Source organism: Cervus elaphus, chromosome 11, assembly GCF_910594005.1.
Source record: "Cervus elaphus chromosome 11, mCerEla1.1, whole genome shotgun sequence".
Classification (NCBI taxonomy): domain Eukaryota; kingdom Metazoa; phylum Chordata; class Mammalia; order Artiodactyla; family Cervidae; genus Cervus; species Cervus elaphus.
The window spans coordinates 7,888,593-7,908,093 of NC_057825.1; the positions used below are offsets into that span (position 1 = coordinate 7,888,593).

At 55.6% G+C, this 19,501-nt stretch overlaps 1 protein-coding gene and 2 pseudogenes across 3 annotated transcripts; all 3 read right to left on the reverse strand.

The window, feature by feature from the left end:
* Positions 1 to 2,583: 2,583 nt before the first annotated feature.
* Positions 2,584 to 6,246, reverse strand: LOC122703067 (annotated as a pseudogene).
* A 246-nt stretch (positions 6,247 to 6,492) lies between these two features.
* On the reverse strand, positions 6,493 to 19,328 carry CERCAM (cerebral endothelial cell adhesion molecule). 3 transcript variants are annotated; one of them, XM_043916717.1, is made up of 13 exons: positions 18,912 to 19,328; positions 16,395 to 16,505; positions 16,123 to 16,240; positions 15,326 to 15,460; positions 14,984 to 15,188; positions 11,609 to 11,728; positions 11,217 to 11,293; positions 11,012 to 11,118; positions 9,756 to 9,888; positions 8,308 to 8,435; positions 7,923 to 8,126; positions 7,287 to 7,539; positions 6,493 to 7,011 (listed from the first exon to the last, which is right to left on the reverse strand). In XM_043916717.1, the coding sequence occupies exons 1-12, from the start codon at positions 19,283 to 19,285 to the stop codon at positions 7,287 to 7,289; spliced, it is 1,965 nt and encodes a 654-aa protein (XP_043772652.1). In that variant the 5' UTR covers positions 19,286 to 19,328; the 3' UTR covers positions 6,493 to 7,011. The 3 variants fall into 3 exon arrangements, with proteins under 3 accessions (XP_043772652.1, XP_043772653.1, XP_043772654.1); XM_043916718.1 differs by lacking the exon at positions 18,912 to 19,328 and adding an exon at positions 18,465 to 18,722; XM_043916719.1 differs by lacking the exon at positions 18,912 to 19,328 and adding an exon at positions 17,167 to 17,486.
* On the reverse strand, positions 17,223 to 17,317 carry LOC122704155 (annotated as a pseudogene).
* Positions 19,329 to 19,501: the final 173 nt, after the last annotated feature.

Genomic DNA, 19,501 nt, shown 5'->3' on the forward strand with positions numbered 1-19,501 from the left:
CTGTGGTTTATGGGGTCGCAAAGAGTCGGACACAATTGAGCTACTGAACTGAACTGTGTTGGAAGAGGGTGTTTGCTATGACCAATGCATTCTGTTGGCAAAACTCTATTAGCATTTGCCTTCATCCTGTACTCCAAAGCCAAATTTGCCTGTTACTCCAAGTGTTTCTTGACTTCCTACTTTTGAATTCTAGTCCCCTATAATGAAAAGGACATCTTTTTTGTGTGTTAGTTCTAAAAGGTCTTCACAGAACCGTTAAACTTCAGCTTCTTCAGCATTACTGGTCGGGGCATAGACTTGGATTACTGTGATATTGAATGCTTTACCTTGGAAATGAACAGAGATCATTCCGTCATTTTTGAGATTGCATCCAAGTACTGCATTTTGGACTCTTTTGTTGACTATGATGGCTACTCCATTTCTTCTAAGGGATTCTTGCCCATGGTAGTGGATATAATGGTCATCTGAGTTAAATTCACCCATTGGACTGGATTTCAGTCCATTTTAGTTAGCTGATTCCTAAAATGTTGATGTTCACTCTTGCCATCTCCTATTTGACCACTTCCAATTTGCCTTGATTCATGGACCTAACATTCCAGGTTCCTATGCAATATTGCTTTTACAGCATCGATCCTTGCTTCCATCACTAGTCACATCCACAACTGGGTGTTGTTTTTGCTTTGGCTCCGTCTCTTCATTCTTTCTGGAGTTATTTCTCCACTGATGTCCAGTAGCAAATTGGGCACCTACCCACCTGGGGAGTTCATCTTTCAGTGCCCTATCTTTTTGCCTTTTCATACTGTTCATGGGGTTCTCAAGGCAAGAATAATGAAGTGGTTTGCCATTCCCTTCTCCAGTGGACCACATTTTGTCAGAACTCTCCACCATGACCCATCTGTCTTCGGTGGCCCTACCTGGCGTGGCTCATAGTTTCATTGAGTTAGACAAGGCTGTGGTCCATGTGATTAGATTGGTTAGTTTTCTCTGATTGTGGTTTCTAGTGAATAAAACAAGAAACAGACTCAGAGACATAGAGAACAAACTAGAGGTTACTAGTAGGGAGAAGGAAGGGGAAGGGGGGGATGAGGGAGGGAAAAAGTGAAAGTGTTAATCACTCAGTCGTGTCTGACTCTTTGCAACGTCATGGAATGTAGCCCACCAGGCTCCTCTGTCCATGGAATTCTCCAGGCAAGAATATTGGAGAGGGTAGCCATTCCCTTCTCCAGGGGATCTTCTTGACCCAGGGATCAAACCTGGGTGTCCTGGATTGCAGGCATATTCTTTACCATCTGAGCCACCAGGGAAGCCCCCAAACTGTTAGTCACTCAGTCGTGTCCAACTTTTTGTGACCCCATGGAGTGCAGCGCGCCAGGCTCCTCTGTCCACGGAAAAGGGTTATGGAATTACATGAAATCGTGTGTGTGAAACTTTCCTTGTTTTGGCCACGTTGTGCAATATGTGGGATATTAGACCCAGAACAGCCAAAAATAAATCAAATTAAAAATAGTAATGATAAGGGCTTCCCTTGTAGCTCAGTGGTAAAAAATCCACCTGCCAATGCAGGAGACTTGGGTTCCATCCCTGATACGAGATGATCCCACGTGCATCAAAACTTAACTAAGCCTGTGTGCCACAAGTACTGAGCCTGTGCTCTAGAGCCCGGGAGCCACAACCAAGAAGCCCGAGCACCCTAGAGCCCGTGCTCCATGACAAGAGAAGCCAGCACGATGAGAAACGCGTGCACCACGACTAGAGAGTAGTCCCCCACTCATCGCAACTAAAGAAAAGCCCTCACAGCAATGAAGACCCCTGCACAGCCAAAAATAAATAATTTTTTAAAGTTTTTTAAAAAACTAATTAATTTATTTTAATTGGAGGCTAATTACTTTACAATACTGTGGTGGTTTTTGCCATACATTGACATGAATCGGCCATGGGTGTACACGTGTCCCCCATCCTGAGCCCCCGCTCCCACCTGCCTCCCCACCCCATCCCTCAGGGTTGTCCCAGTGCACCGGCTTTGAGTGCCCTGTTTCATGCATCGGACTTGGGTTGGTGATCTGTTTCACATATGGTAATAGACATGTTTCAATGCTATTCTCTCAAATCATCCCACCCTCGCCTTCTCCCACAGAGTCCAAAAGCCTGTTCTTTATATCTGTGTCTCTTTTGCTGTCTTGCCTATAGGGTCATTGTTACCATCTTTCTAAATTCCTATTTTTTTAAGTTTTTTAAAAATTTAAGTTTTTTAAAAATTGATGTAAATGATCCCCAGACCAGCTTCAATCCAGCTCTGCCCCCCCCACTCTAGTTTTCTCCATTTCAGCTGATGGCAATACCATTCTTCCAATAATGTGGTTCCAAAACTATGACATCATGCTCAATCTGTCTCTTTCTTTTGTAGTTGTTTAGATTTTATTTCCTAATCATAAACTTAACTCTGGAATCCAGCTAGACTTGGAGGAGGGAAAGGCAAATAATGAAACTCAAGGAACTGCAGCAAAAGCCCAAAGATCATAGGCTGTCACCAGCAGATACAGGTGAGCAATGCTCTCCTGAGTCACGGAAGGAAAGGGCTGATGCTCAAGATGAAACACAGACAGCGATGGTGAGCCTCGTGCTGGTCTTGCCGTTCCTCGAACCAGAACCCTCCACTCCTGCCACACCATGTCATGCTCCCTTTGCACCTGCCGAAGACCACACACTTACCATCCAGCCACTCAGCCTTGGCAGTGCCGATGAGAAACCGGGAACCCGTTGTGTTAGGTACAGCATTTGCCCCAGACAAGATGCCAGGACCCGTGCTTCAGGGTGAAATTCTCATCGAATTTCTCCTGTAGTTGGACCCCACCAGTGCCGTGATAGTGTGAAAAGTCACCACCATGACACATAAATCCTGGAATTCTGTGAAAGCAGGACCCTCATAACCAAACCCTATCTCCCCAGTGCTCTGAGCATGCAAGATTTTTTTTTTTGCTGTCTTTGAAACTCTGCCTGCAAACAGCGTGAGAGAGATGCAGCCCAAGGGTTCACTGACGATGTGGAAGAACCACAGTGGGGTTGACCCTGACTAGACACGGCAGTGGGGGGCTCCCCACTGTGGTCCACAGGTGTCTCTGCTGGTGGTGCCTCTCACCACCCCCGGTAAACACCCCAGTCTGAGGCACCATCATGTCTCCCCTGGATTGTTACGATGGGCTCCTAACCCATCTCCCTACTTCTACCCTGGACCCAACTACAATTCATTAGAGGAGCCAGGATATTCACATTAAAATAAAAATTAGATTGTATCATTCTCTGCCTCAGCCTGGAGGAGATGGCAACTGGCTCCAGTATCCCTGTCTGGGAAATCCCATGGACAGAGGAGCCTGGTGGGCTACAGGCCATGGGGTCGCAGACTCGGACACAACTCAGTGACTGAACACACGCACTGCCTCAAACCCTCCGAGTGCTCGCTCCTTTAGTGTTAGTCGCTCAGCCGTGTCCAACTCTTTGCAACCCCATGGACTGTAGCCTGCCAGGCAACTCTGTTCATGGAATTTTCAACTCCTTCAGTTCAGTTCAGTTGTTCAGTCATGTCCAACTCTTTGCGACCCCATGAACCACAGCACGCCAGGCCTCCCTGTCCATCAGCAACTCCTGGAGTTTACCCAAACTCATGTCCATTGAGTCGGTGATGCCAGCTAACCTGCTCATCCTCTGTTGTCCCCTTCTCCTCCTGCCTTCAATCTTTCCCAACATCAGGGTCTTTTCAAATGAATCAGCTCTTCGGATCAGGTGGCCAAAATACTGGAGTTCCAGCTTCAACATCAGTCCTTCCAATGAACACCCAGGACTGATTTCCTTTAGGATGGACTGGTTGGATCTCCTTGCAGTCCAAGGGACTCTCAAGAGTCTTCTCCAACACCACAGTTCAAAAGCATCAATTCTTTGGGGCTCAGCTTTCTTCACAGTCCAACTCTCACATCCATACATGAACACTGGAAAAACCATAGTCTTGACTAGACGGACCTTTGTTGGCAAAGTAATGTCTCTGCTTTTTAATATGCTGTATAGGTTGATCATAACTTTCCTTCCAAGGGGTAAGCATCTTTTAATTTCATGGCTGCAGACACCATCTGCAGTGATTTTGGAGCCCAAAAAAACAAAGTCAGCCACTGTTTCCACTCTTTGCCCATCTATATGCCATGAAGAGATGAGACTGGATGCCATGATCTTAGTTTTCTGAATGTTGAGCTTCAAGTCAACTTTTTCACTCTCCTCTTTCACTTTCATCAAGAGGCTCTTTAGTTCTTCACTTTCTGCCATAAGGGTGGTGTCATCTGCATATCTGAGGTTATTGATATTTCTCCCGGCAATCTTGATTCCAGCTTGTGCTTCATCCAGCCCAGCATTTCTCATGATGTACTCTGCATATAAGTTACCTCAGAATAAAAGCCAAAATGACCACCAAGGACATTCCTGCTCCGGCCCCCAACCTTGGTCCCATCACACTCAGGCCTTGGCTCCTCCTTGCTCATTCTGCTCCAGTTACACTGACCCCTTCAGTGTCTTTTAAACCTGCCAGTCCCACTCCTGGCCTCAGTGAAAGTGAAGTGTCAGTCACTCAGTCATGTGCAACTGTTTGCGACCCCATGGCCCGTAGCCCACCAGGCTCCTCTGTCCGTGGACTTCTCCAGGCCAGAATACAGGAGTGGGTAGCCGTTCCTTTCTCCAGGGGATCTTTCCAACCCAGGGATTGAACCAAGGTCTCCTGCCTTGCAGGCAGTTTCTTTACCATCTGAGCCCTGGGAAGCCCACTCCTGCCTCAGGATCTTTGCAGATGCTCCGCCCTTGGCCTAGGATGGTCTTCCTCCCTATATTCCCATAGCGTGTCCCCTTTCTTCATGTCTCGATCATACTTGATCTTTCCTAATTTTGTTCTGTAGAACTCACCACCCTCCAATATTTACTTCTCTGTTTGTGTCTGTCCCCCTCACTAGAATGTCAACTCTACAAGGTCAGTGATTTTTTTGGGAACTTTGTATTCACCACTGTATCCCTAGAACCAAACGTGCCCCACAGAGGGTCCTCCATAAATGTTCACTTTACGGAATTCCCCGGTGATCCAGTGATTAGGACACCAAGCTTTCACTGCTCAGGGCTCGGGTTCAATTCCTGGTTGGGGAACTGAGATCCCACAAGCCGGGCAGGCAAAAACCAAAGTTCACATTAATGAATGAAAGGGATGCCTGAAGCCTGGGAAGGAGAAGAGACTTAGTCAAGGTCATGGCCATCCAGAATCAATGGCTTTTGGTCTTGGAAGGAACAAAGCATCGATTCCATAGCTCTGGCCCAAAGTCCTTCCCAGAGCCATGCCAGGCTCTGGGGCTAAAACCACAGTGAGCCCTCATCCCTGGGACTGACAGGGAATGCCCAGCCCCCAGGGGATGTCTGACTGACTCTGCCAGGAGGGCTTACACAAACCAAGCCAAGGCGGGGAATGGGGGCAGGGGATCCTCCGAAGAAGGAAACCTGAAGGCTGCAATGCTGGAGGGAGGTCTGCACTGGTGGAGGCAAGGCAAGGAGCCACCTCCCCACCCCTCCGGCTGCCTGCGTGCAGGCATTGGAGACCCACAGAGTCTCCACTGCTGGGCCCTCCAGGAGTGGGCAGGGAGGGAGGCCGGCAGTTTCCAAGCAGGAGAGCACAAGTTGAAGCCACTGTGGGTAACCCAGAGGACAATGGGCAGATTCCAGAAGCCCCAGGCTCCCTTCCATGGGTTTCCCAGGTGGCGCTAGTGGTCAAGAACCTGCCTGCCAATGCAGGAGTCACAGGAGACCCAGGTTCAGTTCCAGGGTAGGGAAGATCCCCTGGAGAAGGGCACGGCACCCCACTCCGGTATTCTTGCCTAAAGAATCCCATGGACAGAGGAGCTTGGCGGGCTATACAAATCCACAGGGTCGCAAAGCGTCTGAGGCGACTGAAGCTACTTGGCACGCACGCATGGTATGCGCCCTTCCCGTTGTTGGCACCAAACCAGCAGAGGGCGCCCTGGCATCACAAGGTCCAGGTTCCGCCACCTGCCGCCCTCTGGTGGCCACACTGGTCAGGGCGGGAAGGGAGCCCTGGATCTCCCCTGCCACTCCAGGAGAGTGAGCGGTTCCAACTAAACAGGGGAATGTCCAAAGACAGGGAGCGGGGCCCCGGTGGCCCTGGGTCTGGCCTGGGCCCACCCTGGCCAGCAAGGCGAGGCCAGCGATGACCATGCCAGCCGCAGTGGGTATGCACTCGCTGTGGACTGGGCTCCAGCTCCTTCTTACCCACCCAGCCCAAGAGGTACTTCTGCTCCCATCGCCCCTTTACCAATGAGCAGGCTAAGGAGGTGACGCCAGATCACCTGATTCCGCCCCCCCAGGCTGCCCTCTCCTGTCTCTCCACCTGTTCATCCACAGATAGGGAACGCCTCCCCCCTCCCAGCCCTTTTAGGACACGCAAAGAGGCTCAGCCAGGAGTTAAAAAGTAAAAAGTGCAACACCAGCCAGCTTTTATTGAGAGCCTACTGTGTGCTAGGTCCTCCTCCCATCTCCCTGCACTTCCCACTGGCCAGGCAAGAGGGTGGCCGGTTAGACACAGCTGTGAAGCTGGGTAGGGAGCTGACAGCGAGGTAGAAGGGGGCAGAGGGGCCACTGCAGCCAGGTCCTCAGTGGGGGGCACGCCTCCTGGGTCTGCCCAGCTTGATGCTGAAGGATGGGGGGGTGGGGCCTCCCTTCCTCCCTCCACCCCAGGCCCTGAATCAGATTGGCAAGGAAGAGGGCCTATGAGCCCTGCCCTTGGGCTACATGGCCTTGGGGTAAGGGGACCCATCTCAGTGGTTTCTCCTGATGGAAGACAGGTCCAGAGGGCAGAGAGGCCATGCCCAAGGGGACAGCCAGGTCTCCACTGGGTCAGTGGTTCCTGGGGGTGGCTCTTGCTGTGCCCCCTGGACAGCTTTGGTCTGCTCCCGGGTGTGCCTCTGGAGTCACCGTCTAGCCCTGGTGGGACAGGAGAGGCGAGAGGAGTAGAAAAAGATTAGAGTTGGATAGAGAGAGATGGAGAGAGATGCAGACACAGAGACAGTCAGAGACAGAGATGGAGATGGGCTTAGAGAGAGAGCAGGTAGACAGAGAAAGGCAGACACAAAGATGCAAACAGAGACAAAGCCACAGAAAGAAAGAGAGGGGGAGAGGAGACAGCCGAGAAGGGGAATTGAGACCCAAACACAGAGTCAGCCATTGACGGGGAGAGAAGACCGAGGCCCCGCCCTCACCTAGAGCTCATCCCGGGGGTGGGGATGGAGGCTGTGCCCGCTGCTGCCCGCCAGGTCCAGGCGGGGGCCGCGCAGGGTCTTGTAGGAGCCGGTCCAGCTGATGAGGCGGCCACTGTCGTCATCCCAGGGCGAGGATGTCTCGGTGTCGCTGAGCCACTCGGCGTCCCCTGCGTAGTGTGTGGGGGCCGCGAGCAGGGGCCGGGCTGAGAAGGCCTGCAGGTCCCGCGGCCAGAAGTGTGCCTTGTACTGCTCACTGGGAGGGGGAAGGTGGGCTCAGGGGGGCTGGGGTGAACCGTCCCACCCCAGACCCACGCCAGCCTGGAGTCGGGCACCTCAGCCCCGAGGAACCTGACTGCCCTCCGCATCTAATCCTGAGGTGGCATTTCTCTTATCCCCATTTTCCAGATGGGGAAACTGAGGTGCAGAATAGGAAAATCGCTTGCCTGGAAACCACAGGGCATCACAGAATTCACACAGAGGTTGGTCTGATGCCAAGGCTAAGCTGGGCTCTTCCTTGGTGACTGGAAGTGGCTCAGCCTGCCAGCCTCGGTCTCCCCAGCTGCCCAATGAGGGGACTTACTACCTGCTGAGGTGGGCTCTGAGGACAGGCTGACCCTGCCCTGCCCTGCGACTCACTTGGGGTGCTGGTCAAACATGATGGGCAGGAACTCATCTACAGGCAGCATTCGGCGCAGCGGCTGGGAGGCCAGCAGCTTGCGGGCGCCCGCCAGGCTCAGGACGTACGCCAGCGTCCAGTAGGAGTAGCCGGCCACCACCAGGTTCGGCAGCCCCTCCACGACTGCCTCCTCCTCGGGGTTCACTTGCTTCCGGCCGAGGTAGCTACAGGTGACACCAGGGGTCCAGGAGTCACTGTTGATGTCCCAGGGCCCTCACTGTCCCCAACTCCATCTACAGAGCCAAGCCCGGGGTTGTGGGGGGCTGGCCAGGGCTCCCTGAAGGAGAAGGCAGTCCCCAGGAGGTCCACCCCTCTCCCTGGCCCCTGGGGGCCCAGGCTGCCTACATCAGGTCCCAAGGAAGTTTCTCCGCCTCCACCTCCTCCATCAGCCGCTCCAGCCGCCCCTTGAAATTGCTCTCAAAGCGCACGTCGTCCTCAAATACCACGACCCGGGTCAGGCCCCGGGCGACAACCTGAGGCACAAGGTGGGTGTGGGAGGGTGGCTCTTTAGACCTGGGCTGTCGTCCCCTTCCACCTGGCTGACACTGACAAACACTCCTGGCTTCGGTTACAGGCCAAGTGCTCGGCCCTGGCTATGTCGCTCAGCTGCTCCAAAGCCTACTGGGGCTTCCCATGGCCTGGGGATCGAAACCCCAACACGGGGCTCTAGTAGTCAAGGGCCTCCAGGCTCCCAGTCTTGCCCTCCAAGCAGATCAGGAGAGAAATCAGAACCCTTGCTGCAGTCACTGAGTATGGCCTCATCTCAGGGGCCCCAGGGCTCGTCTCCAGGGACCCTCGGGAGGCAGGAGGGAGATGGAGACATCGGGAAGTGACCCCACGGTAGTCCAAGGACACCCAGCCCGAACGTGGCCGAGCTGGGGTCTGAGCCTGCATCTGCTGGGTTACAGAGCCAGGATCCTCACTTCCGCCTCCTCAAGGAAGTGAGGCTGGGCTGGGGTCGGGCAGAGACCCTAGCTCCTAACACCCTGAGAAGAAATACTTTCTGTAACGTTTGGAGGTATGAGAAGAGTATGAAATCGGCTCAATAAATGGGGACCTTTTGATCTATTCAGAGGCAGCATTCAGTTCAGAAAAACAGAAACAGAAGCTCACAAGCAACGCATTTTGGCAACAGTAGAAAATGAAAACAAGGAGGGTGTCTATGCTTCACCTCCTGGAGGGGGCGCCCCTTTGAGGGCCCCATCCCCGGTCCTCTCGGGCCAAGTCCAGGCAGTGACCTCTCCCGGGCACTCACACCCCAGCCCCGGGCCGGGGCTGCCTGGCCAAGTCTTGGGCCTTTCTTCTCACACACAACACCCTCCACCCCTTCAGCCCCAGGGGTCTGGGCCTGCACCGTCTTCCTCTGCTGAGAAGGCTCCTCTCCCAGCCCATCGCCAGTGAGGCCCACGCTGACCCCACCGGAGGCCAGGAGGCCAGGCCTGTCCACACCCTCGCATAGCCGGTACCTCCCCGGATCAGGGTAAACTGAGTTCTTTCTCCATTTCTGCGCCCTGCTCTGGTCCCTCTGCCCCAGGAGGGCGCGGCTGTATTCTTCGCGTTCACCTCTGTGTTCTCGGAGCGGAGGCTGTCCCAGCACACAGCCGGTGCTCAGTACATACCGCGGGGTGAACACAGTAAGGGTCGCACCCACAGGAGGCTGACAGCTGCTGCCCGGGTCCTCATGGGTGTGCTCCGTCACCCACCAGTCACATGAGTGCTGGCATGGAGTCGTGAGTGGCGAGGGGGTGCCCTGCTTTCCCCAAGGGCGTGGGCCGAGGGGGCAGGGTCCTCACCTCCTCCCAGATGGAGTAGTGGCTGAGGAAGCAGCCCACCTCGCCCTTGGTCAGCGTGCGGCCCGAGTAGGGGTCCTGGTAGCCAGGGAGCAGGTCCACGCCGAGGGTCCTCATGACACTGCTGTTGAGCATCCTGAGGGAGACGGTGTCACGGGGTCAGGGCTGCCCGTCAGAGACCCACCCAGGGCTGCCTGCACTGGGCAAATTGGGGACCGTCACACTGGAGTCTGGTTTGAAGGAGGTGGCGGTGGTGGTGGCTTAGTTGCTAAGTTATGTACCACTCGTGGCGACCCTATGGACTGTAACCTGCCAGGCTCCTCTGTCCATCGGATTTCCCAGGCAAGAAAACTGGAGTGGTTGCCGTTTCCTTCTCCAGGGCATCTTCCCGACCAGGAACTGAACCCAAGACTCCTGCACTGCAAGCGGTCTCCTGTATTGCAGGCGGACTCTTTACTGCTGAACTACCAGGGATTCCCAGTAGAGAGGGAGGAGGCCTGATTACTGCTCCATGTGGCCTGAAGTCATCATGACTGGACCAGGGGGCTGGAGCTGCCTCGGGCGGGGTGGGTAATCCTAAGGGGAGCCAGACAGTCTGAGGAGGAGACACCCAGGATGCAGGGCAGATACTTCTCAGGCAGGGGCCCAAGCAAAGGCTGGACATCCTGCGGTCCACCAGGCTGGGGCACATGCAGCCAAGAGCAGTGGACAAGGGGGCCGTGTGAACCCTGGCTCTGGGGGAACGTGCGTGGCCTGCTCCCGCACCCCTCCCATCAGGGGTCCATCAGGGATCTAGGCTCAGGAGGGAAAAGAAGAGCCCTGATAATCAGAATGAAGACGCCATTAACCTTTGGGATACTTACTGTGTGTCAGGCCCTGGAGAAATCTTCACTAAACCCTTATAAACCCCTAAGAGGAAGGCAGCTACTCGCCATTTCCGCAGCAGGGCTGAGAGATGGGAGGACTTGCCGGAGGCCACACAGCTGGTGACCAGGCTCAGGAGCTTCAGACCCCGGGCCTTAACCACTGCACCCTCCTCCCCCGGGTGGGCTGAGGAAGGGCCCCTTCTGTCTATTCTGTCCCATTCTGTCTGCCCTGGGCTCCCCGAAACACAATGACGCAGGCCCTCTTTGAATACTCCTTGGAACAGGAAACTCGCTCGACACATCATCTGCTTTTCCCACCCTCAGGGAGCCCCAATGGGCCGCCCTGGGCCCCTTGCACTGCACAGGGCCCTGTCCCCGTCCCGGAAGCCTCACCGGCCGTCCACGGCGTCCACCACCCGCCCAGAGATCTCCATCTCCCACAGCGAAGTCAGCATGCGCTCTCGGCGGTTGGGCCGGCGGGCCAGGCTGATGACAAACACCTGGAGGAGGCAGGGGGGCAGGAGGGGCAGGGGGGAGGCTGCAGGTGGAGGGGAGAGCCTGCCTCCTGACCCCGGTCCTGCAGGCCGAGAGGACTCACCTCATCAAACCCCATCTTGCTGGGCCTCTTTGGGGGCCGGGACACATGAGCCGAGGCCCACATGGGGGGCCCATCCACTGCAGAGGAAAGCCCGCTGTCACGAGTCCCCACTGGCTCAAGTCAGCGGCACCCTGGAGTCCAAGGCCCCCCTCATTCCTGCCCCACTGGCAGGATGCCCAGCAGATCACAGACTCCACCTGCCTCCACTGTTCAGAGGGGCAGACTGAGGCTCAGCAGGGAAAGCGACTTGCCTGGAGTCAGGGAATGATATGAAGGGGAAGTTGACTCCAGCTCCGACTCCTGCCCAGCCAGGTCTGGGGCCAAGGAGAAGGGGCCCATGGGAGGGGCGGGGAGTGATGGGGAGGAGGGACAACACCAGCTGGCAGCCTCACCCAGCGCTTCCAGGATCAGGTGGATGAAGTTGACTCTCTCGTCCTCCAGCCCCTGGTGGGATTGCACAGGCACGTTCAGGTACCCATAACGCTGCTCGTTGCACACGTGGACTGAGACCCCTGTGGAGAGAGACCGAGTGAGTGCTGGCCTGCAGGGCGGGGATCTCAGAGCCCAGACGGCAGGTGTGAGTCCCAGTCCTACCGGTACCACCATAGGAATCCTCTCTGGGACCCCATGTCCCCATCTGTGGGGCTGGAGGGAGATAGGGCTTGGCTCAAACAACATCTCAGGGACCTTTCTGCCGAGATGGTATATATTCATTCAACAGATGTCTCCAGGGCACCAGCTGGGGGCAGGGGCGAGGGTAGTGAGCAAGACAGACCGTCCCTGCCCTCAGAGGATTAAAGTGAGGAAGAAGCAGGCAAACTCCCACCTGGCTATGGCCACCTGATGCCACGGGGCCTTGCTCCACCCTCTAAATCTGCCCATCCCCCTCACCCAATCCAGCACCATCACCTCTGGCCCAGACCCCTACACTTAACCCCTCCCCATCTCCGGCCCCTGCCGCGCTGTCCTCCACCTGGCAACCAGAGTGGCCTTTTTTTTTTAAATTCCTTCAGTGTTTGTCATCTTTATTATAATCATTTATTTAGCCTTTGTCTTCTACAGACTGTGAATCCTCCAGGGCAGCTCAGTCAGTCCAGTTCAGTCACTCGGTCGTGTCCGACTCTTTGCGACCCCGTGGACTGCAGCACGTCAGGCCTCCCTGTCCATCCCGGAGCTCGCTCAAAGCACGGTGTCTACTGAAAAGTGAACTCCAGGCCCAGCACTGAGTAAACAGCCCGGCGGAGTGCAGGGGTTGGAAGCGTGACTGAAGGAGACAAAACCCCCGTTCACAGGACTTCCTTAGTCGTCCAGCGGTTGGGAATCCACCCTCCGGTGCAGGGGATGCAGGTTTGATCCCTGGCTGGGGAGCTAGGTCCCAAGTGCCGCGGGGCAACTAAGCCCAAACGCCACAACAAAAGATCCCGTAAGCCACAACGAAGACCCGATGCAGCCGAATAAGTAAATAAACAATATGACGCAAAAAAAAAATTGATATCTGCATATAAATAAAAAACTTTACAAAATCATTCACTAAATTCCTTTGAACCAGTAAATTCCTTTGAATCAGTAAACAGCGGCTGATACTCAAGTAGCGGTAAACAAATAAAGTTGCTCAGTCATGTCCGACTCTTTTCCACCCCAAGAACTATACAGTCCCTGGAATTCCCCAGGCCAGAATACTGGAGTGAGTAGCCGTTCCCTTCTACAGGGGGTCTTCCCAACCCAGGGATCGAACCCAGGTCTCCCACATTGCAGGCAGATTCCTTTTTTTTTTTTTTGATAGTGGAGTGCAGTTTATTACACCGGCGGGCCCAAGGCAGAGTCTCCTCTTAGCCAAGGACCCCGACCAGCATTTGTGAAAATCTTTTATACCCCATGTGTACGTGTCCAAACCCACCAGCCCAAATCCCTTGAGGCTTACAAAGGAAGGGTAAATACAATCACAATAACCCCATCATTCACGTGTTATGTGTTCAAACAGTTAATAATCAATAAGCCCACGGTTATATTCCAACCAGTTAATAACGGATAAGCTGCAGGCAGATTCTTTACCAGCTGAGGCACACATAGAGGTAGGAATGAAGAAATAAGGAAATAGGGAGTTCCCTGGTGGCCTGGTGGTGAGGGTTCTGTGCTTTCACTGTCGTGGCCCGGGTTTAGTCCCTGGTTGAGGAAGTGAGATCTCAAGAGCTGTCCAGTGTGGCAAAAAAAAGAAAATATCTGTGCTTCTTCTCATTTTCCGTCCATGTATTTGCTTCACCTTCACTCACGTCTTGCACTTGATAAGATCTTTTCTCTTCCTGCACGTCTGCACGGTAGACGTCACCTCACGGTGCACAAAATAATGATGACGACACCCTTCTCCCTGGCCACTCCTCACATGCTGCTTGCCCAGGTACAACATTTCCTGATTGAATCGTCACTTCTAATTCACCTTGACCATGAGCAAAGTTCTGCACCCACCGGACAGCCTTCATGTTCTCACCACCCATGAGTGCACACCGTGAACTACATTCTCTGCCGCCTTCTCAAGGTCCTTATGCCAACAGCAGCATCTCTGTCTTGCTCTCAACTTCAGTTCTTCCTAGGACTGCGGTTTATCTGATCCAAATCCAAACATTTCTTTTTTTTTTGGCCATGCTGCATGGCTTGCGGGATCTTAATTCCCTGACGAGAGCTTGAACCTGTGCCTTCGGCAGTGAAAGCACAGAGTCCTAACCACTGGACCACCAGGGAATTCCGCAAACCCAAATACTTCCTTGTAACTTTCATCTTAAAATTAATTATGCACAGCAGAATGATTTTTTTTCAGTGTTCAAGTCCAACTGGATGATTCTCTGATGGCTACCTGACACCCACAGGCTAACGGCCAGACCCTTGCCCATCAAGTCCCCACAAGCTGGCCTCCACCCACCTTTCCTGCCTCAGCCTGCACTACGCCCCCTCTTTGTGTACCGCGCTCTAGCCGCCTGCCTTCTTGTGTCCGCAGCCACCACAGAGCCTTTGCATCTGCTGGTCCTGTTGCTTGAAATGCTCTGTCTTGCTCTGTTTGCCTTGTTAATGCCTGCCCATACTTTAGGTCTCAGTCCCAGTGATTACATCCTCCAGGAAGCCTTCCCTGGAGACCAGGTCAACTCTAGTCTAAGCTCCCAGAATACCTATAATCAAGAAGCTCTTCTTCCTGTCATTGTGATTGACACTGATTTGTGTGATCCTTTGGTTGACTGGACTGGAGGATCCAGGAAGTCAAGGACCACCTGATTTTATTCACCACTGTCTCCCTGGTGCCTAGCACCTGATGCATGCATGTTAAGTTGCTTTAGTCATGTCCAACTCTTAACACCCCTGTGGACTTTAGCCCGCCAGGCTCTTCTGTCCATGGGATTCTCCAGGCAAGAATACTGGAGTGGGTTGCCATGCCCTCCTCCAGGGGATCTTCCCGACTCGGGGATCGAATCTGTGTGTCACGTCTCCTGCATTGGCAGGTGGGTTCTTTACCACTAGTGCCACCTAGGAAGCCCTTGGCACTGGTAGGTGTCCCATAAATATGTGCTTAATGAAGGAATACATGAAAGTGCCATGGTGGGCACAGCCAGAAGGACATCTAACCTACTGGGGCAGTGGGCCCAAGAAAGCCTACGATCCAAAGGACAATTAGGAATTAGCAAGATAAACTGTGGAGTGGGGAAGGGCAGGCAGAGCAGAGGGAACAGCATGTGCAAAGGCCCAGAGACCTCGAAAAAAGGCTCAAGAAGAGCTGACCTTACCAGCTGCCTGACAGGCGTAGGCGAAGACGATGATGTCGTCGAAGGGCCAGGTATAGTTGGGGTGAGGCGGGTAGAAGGCCAGCTGGGCTGTCCCCTCAGCCCGCAGGGATACCAGGAAGGTGGAGTGCACCATGGGGACGCGGAAGCAGCCCCGGCGCTGGCGGTTCTTGGTAGGGAAGTAGTCGGCCGTGCGGCGGTAGTAGCCCTGGGGAAGGGGTAGCCCCAGGCTGTGAGAGGGCGCCCCTCCATCCCCAGGACACCGCTCCCCAGCCGGGGCTTTCTGCCCTCCACGTCCCTCCTCCCAGACCTCAAGGTTCCCGAGGCCCGTGTCCCCGGCCGTACCTGGGGGGTGATCCCACACCAGAAATTGGAGTAATAGGTCTGAGAGTCCAGCATCGGGGCCACCACAGGCAGCCCCTGCTCGATCAGAAGCTGCAGCGTCTGATTGTTGGTCAGAATGTTGTCTGTGTCTGCAAACTGTGGGGATGGGGATGTCACAGGCCCCAGCCTTGTCTGGGCAGCAGCCTCCCAAGGACTGACTGAGTGGGATCCCTCCAGATATCCAGGGACCCAGGATATCTCCCACAATCCAATGGGGTTCCCTCAGAGAGCTCTAACCTATAAACCAAGAGATTTGTTTCTAGACCAAGGATTTAGTCTGGAGCACTGGCTCGGGGACTAGGTCCAGAGATTATGCCTGAGTTGCTGATCTAAGAACTTTATCTGAAGCCTTAGGAAGGAAATTCAAAGACCTACTCTGATCTCCTCTGGGCAGGGGAGCCTGGCGTGCTGCAATCCATGGGGTCACAAAGAGTCAGGCATGACTTAGCCTTAGCAGACTGAACAACAACAAAAACAACCCTGATCTCCAGTCCAGGGAACTAGGCTCAGTTTATACTCTGGACTCTAGCCCAGGGATCGAGTCTCAATATACACCTTGAGCCCTGTCTCAGGGATCCAGGCTTAGGATAGAGTCTGAGCTCAAGCAAAGGGATCCCAGCTCGATACTTGATCTGGGTTTTGATCCAGGTTGCTAGCTGAAGGGTCCAGCCTATAGATGGTTAAATAGCACCCAGATTTCTGTTAAAGACAGGTGCCACCACCTGTGGGGAGCCCGATCGTAGGTCAGGCTTTCTTACCAGGATATAGTCTGCTCCCCAGTCCCTGGCAAAGGTCAAGGCTTCCTGTTTCAGCTCCATCAGGAATTGATGCCTTTCTTTGGTCCAGTGCTTAGGGCCCTCTTCATCTGGGTAGGATCTGAGGTGGTAAAGAGATGAGATGCTCCATGGGTAGGTGCATGTGGTCAGAGCCCTAGCCTGGAGGCTGTGACTCAAAGCTGTCCCTTTCCCTCTCTGGGCTACACCCATCTCTGTTGCCCATCTTCCCCAGAACCTTGGCCCTCAGGCCACACCTGGGCTCCCCCTCAGGCCTCCAGACCACAGCTGCATAATCATGGCCCACAGCAGCCAGCCACTCCCGTAGCATCTCTGTAGTATTGTCCACATTGTGGTCCGTGGCACACCTGGGGAGACAGGAGGAAGAAGGGTGGGGGGGGTGGCACAGCCACTAAAGGACCAAACCCTGAGGCAGCCTTGACCCCTGGAGCACCATCCCCTGCAGGACTGGCCTCTCCTGGAAGCAGAGGAGGTAGGTGTGCTACAGAGGAAGGCGGACAGCCAGGCCCCAATCATAGGTCTGTGTTCCACTGTGTGACCCCAGGCAGCTCCAGACCCTCTCTGGACTCACTTTCTCCCTCTGTAACTAAAAGCCGTCCTGGCATGTTCAGAGGCTGAGATGACAGAACTCAAATGCATTTTCTTTCTTTATTTTTTTGGACAGGCAACTAGGATTTATTGGTGGCCATGAATAAGGAGGGGACAGCGCCAAGGCTCTCATGAGTGCAAGACCTGCCATTTGTCCAGAGGGAGGGATGTATTTGACCCCAGAGCCATCGGGGATGAGCTGCTTTTCTGCCACAATGTTTTCAAATTCACCAGCCTTAAACTTAGTAAATCCCCAGTTCTTGGAGATGTGGATCGACTGGCGGCCAGGGAACTTGAACTTGGCCCTAGGGAGGGCCTCAGTCACATGTTCCTTGTTCGGAAGCTTGGTACAGATGGACATTACTACTTGGTCAGTGTGGACCCTGGCCACTGTGTCGTGGGGCTTTCTGCCACACTTACCAGTCTGAAGCCTAGATTTGGGGACAGCACGCCAGTCACGAATGTCCACTGGAAAGGGCTGTCTCCAGGGCTCCTTAGGGCAACCTGGACGGGCAACAGGCCGCATACGCTCCCCAGGGGGCTGTCTGCATCCACTCAAATGCATTTTGAAAGATGAGAAGGACCTCAACTTTGAGGAACACCCCCGCCATATTCCCTGGTTTTCTTCCTTGCCTGCTGTGTGACCTCAGGTTAGTCCCCTCCCCTCTCTGAGTCAGGACTGGACAGAGGAGCTGCTGCTTCCCTCCACCAGGAAGTTGTAATAAGGACCAAACCACACCCTGAGCATCCCTGGGAAGACCTGATGGGCCTGAGCTCCAAGGTCACCAGGCACAGCCTCTCCGAAGGGGCTCTCACGACAGAGGGGGGTGAGGGGGCGTTAGCCAAGAGCCCAGGCTTTCGGTGATGCTGCCCCTTTAAGCCAAGTCTCCAGAACTGAAGACTAACTACGTGTCAAGTCTTTTGGGGGTGGGAACTAACTAAACTCCCAGACTGGTAATTGTGGGCGGCCTCCCCAGGCCACAGCTCCACCCCCAGCCCAATTTGGGTGAGTTGGGGAGAGTAGTTTGGTCATTTCTCTCAGTTTATCCCCAACTTCAGCTTGGGACTCCTCCCTGTTCTGGCTTCCACAGACTGTGGCCTCTGATTCCAGGGCCCTGTAGGGACACCTAGGGGGAGAGACGAAGGGGCTTTGTCCTTGGCCGGCAGGACCCAGCCCTCTTCTGAGAGAGGCTGGAACCAGCCCTGGGGAAGGGGGAGCTGGTGTGACCCCCCCCCCACCACCACAGAGCAGCATGGAGCCCAGGACTGACAACACCCCTACGGGCTCCCCAGGAACTCCCAGGCCTGCTGAACTCTGCCACATCGGGCCCCAGGGGACGCCAGCTGCTCCCGTTGGCCCCACTCTGTCAGGCCAACCACAGGTCCCACGGCTTAAGTTTCAGCTCTGGTGGGCTGGAGCAAGAGGGGTTGGGCCCAACTTACACCTAGAGGAGGTCCCGAAGGAGGAGCAGGGGCCAGAATGAGGGATGGGTGTCCCTGTGCCAACCCAAGGCCTCCAAGGTCAGTCTGCAGGTACAAGGGGACAAGGGGACCCGCCAGGGGGCTCGGGTTGCTGGAGGGCCTGTCTGCGAGGGGAGGGGCCTGTCTGGGTGGTGTCTGGGCAGGGAGCAGATGGGGCCAGCTGGAGCCCGGGCTGTCGGTGGGGCTGGGGCGGGGGGTAGATGCCCAGTGGGTGCCAAAGCCCGGGTCTATCTCACCAGAGGGCCAGCCTGGCCCGGGGGTAGTCCAGCCGCTCCAGCGCGCCCAGGTAGTGAGGCAGTGAGTGCTCGGCATTGCGGGCCAGGATGGCAAGGACCACGGTGGGCAGCGGCGGCTCCGCGGCTCCCGCAGCCTCAAGCCGCGGCCCCAGCAGGAGCAGCAGCTGGAGCAGCGGGGCGGCGGGGGCAGCGCGCATGGCGGGCGCTCGGGCGGCGGCGGCGGCGGCCCCCGGGGCTCCCGGCCGCGCCGAGGGGAGTGGGCGGTGCCGCCGGGCCCGGGGCGGGGCCTGGGCCCGGGGCGGGGCCGAGGCGGGCCCGGAGTGGGGTGGGGGGATGTACCACCCCCTCCCAAGAAGGCTCCCACTCCCCTCCCCATCCCTATCCATAGATTCTCAGATGTCCTCTCCTCGGCCCGGGGCATCGCAGGACCAGGGCCCGGACACCCACCCTAGACGCGATCCGGGAGCAGCCTCTTCCCGGCTGGAGGGTCGTGGGGCGACAGCTTCCGAGCCGCCGCGGCGTCTCAGAATAACTCGACTACGACTCCCCCCCGGGGCGTGCAATCCCCGGAATCCGGCTTCACGGAGCGCCCAACTCCCCTGAATCCGGACTGCCTGGCCATCCCTCCGACCCTCGGACTTGAGCTGCGTGCGGACCCGGCGACACCGCCACAGCCCTTTCCCAGGTTCCCGGGCTCCCGGCTCCTCCGCCGCCCCGTCCCCGGGCGCCCTCTGGCGGGCCCAGACGGAACTTCGCAGAGCCAGACCCGCTAAGGGGTGCGGGGAGCAGGAGGTGGGGTTCCCCTGACCTGCGAGCGCCATCCCGCCGCGGTCCGAGCCTGGCGTCTCCCGCGCGTCATCGTCCTCCTCCGTCGCCAGCACCAGCACCGCTCCGAGCCTTTAGGAGAGCAAAGCCTACTCTTAGACTGAGTATAGAACAAGGGGCACCACACAGCCCCTCACAGACCCCCACCTCCAAAGCAGGGTGACTCCAGTGTCTGGTCAGAGTCGGAGTCCTGAGGCCCCTGCTGGGTATCC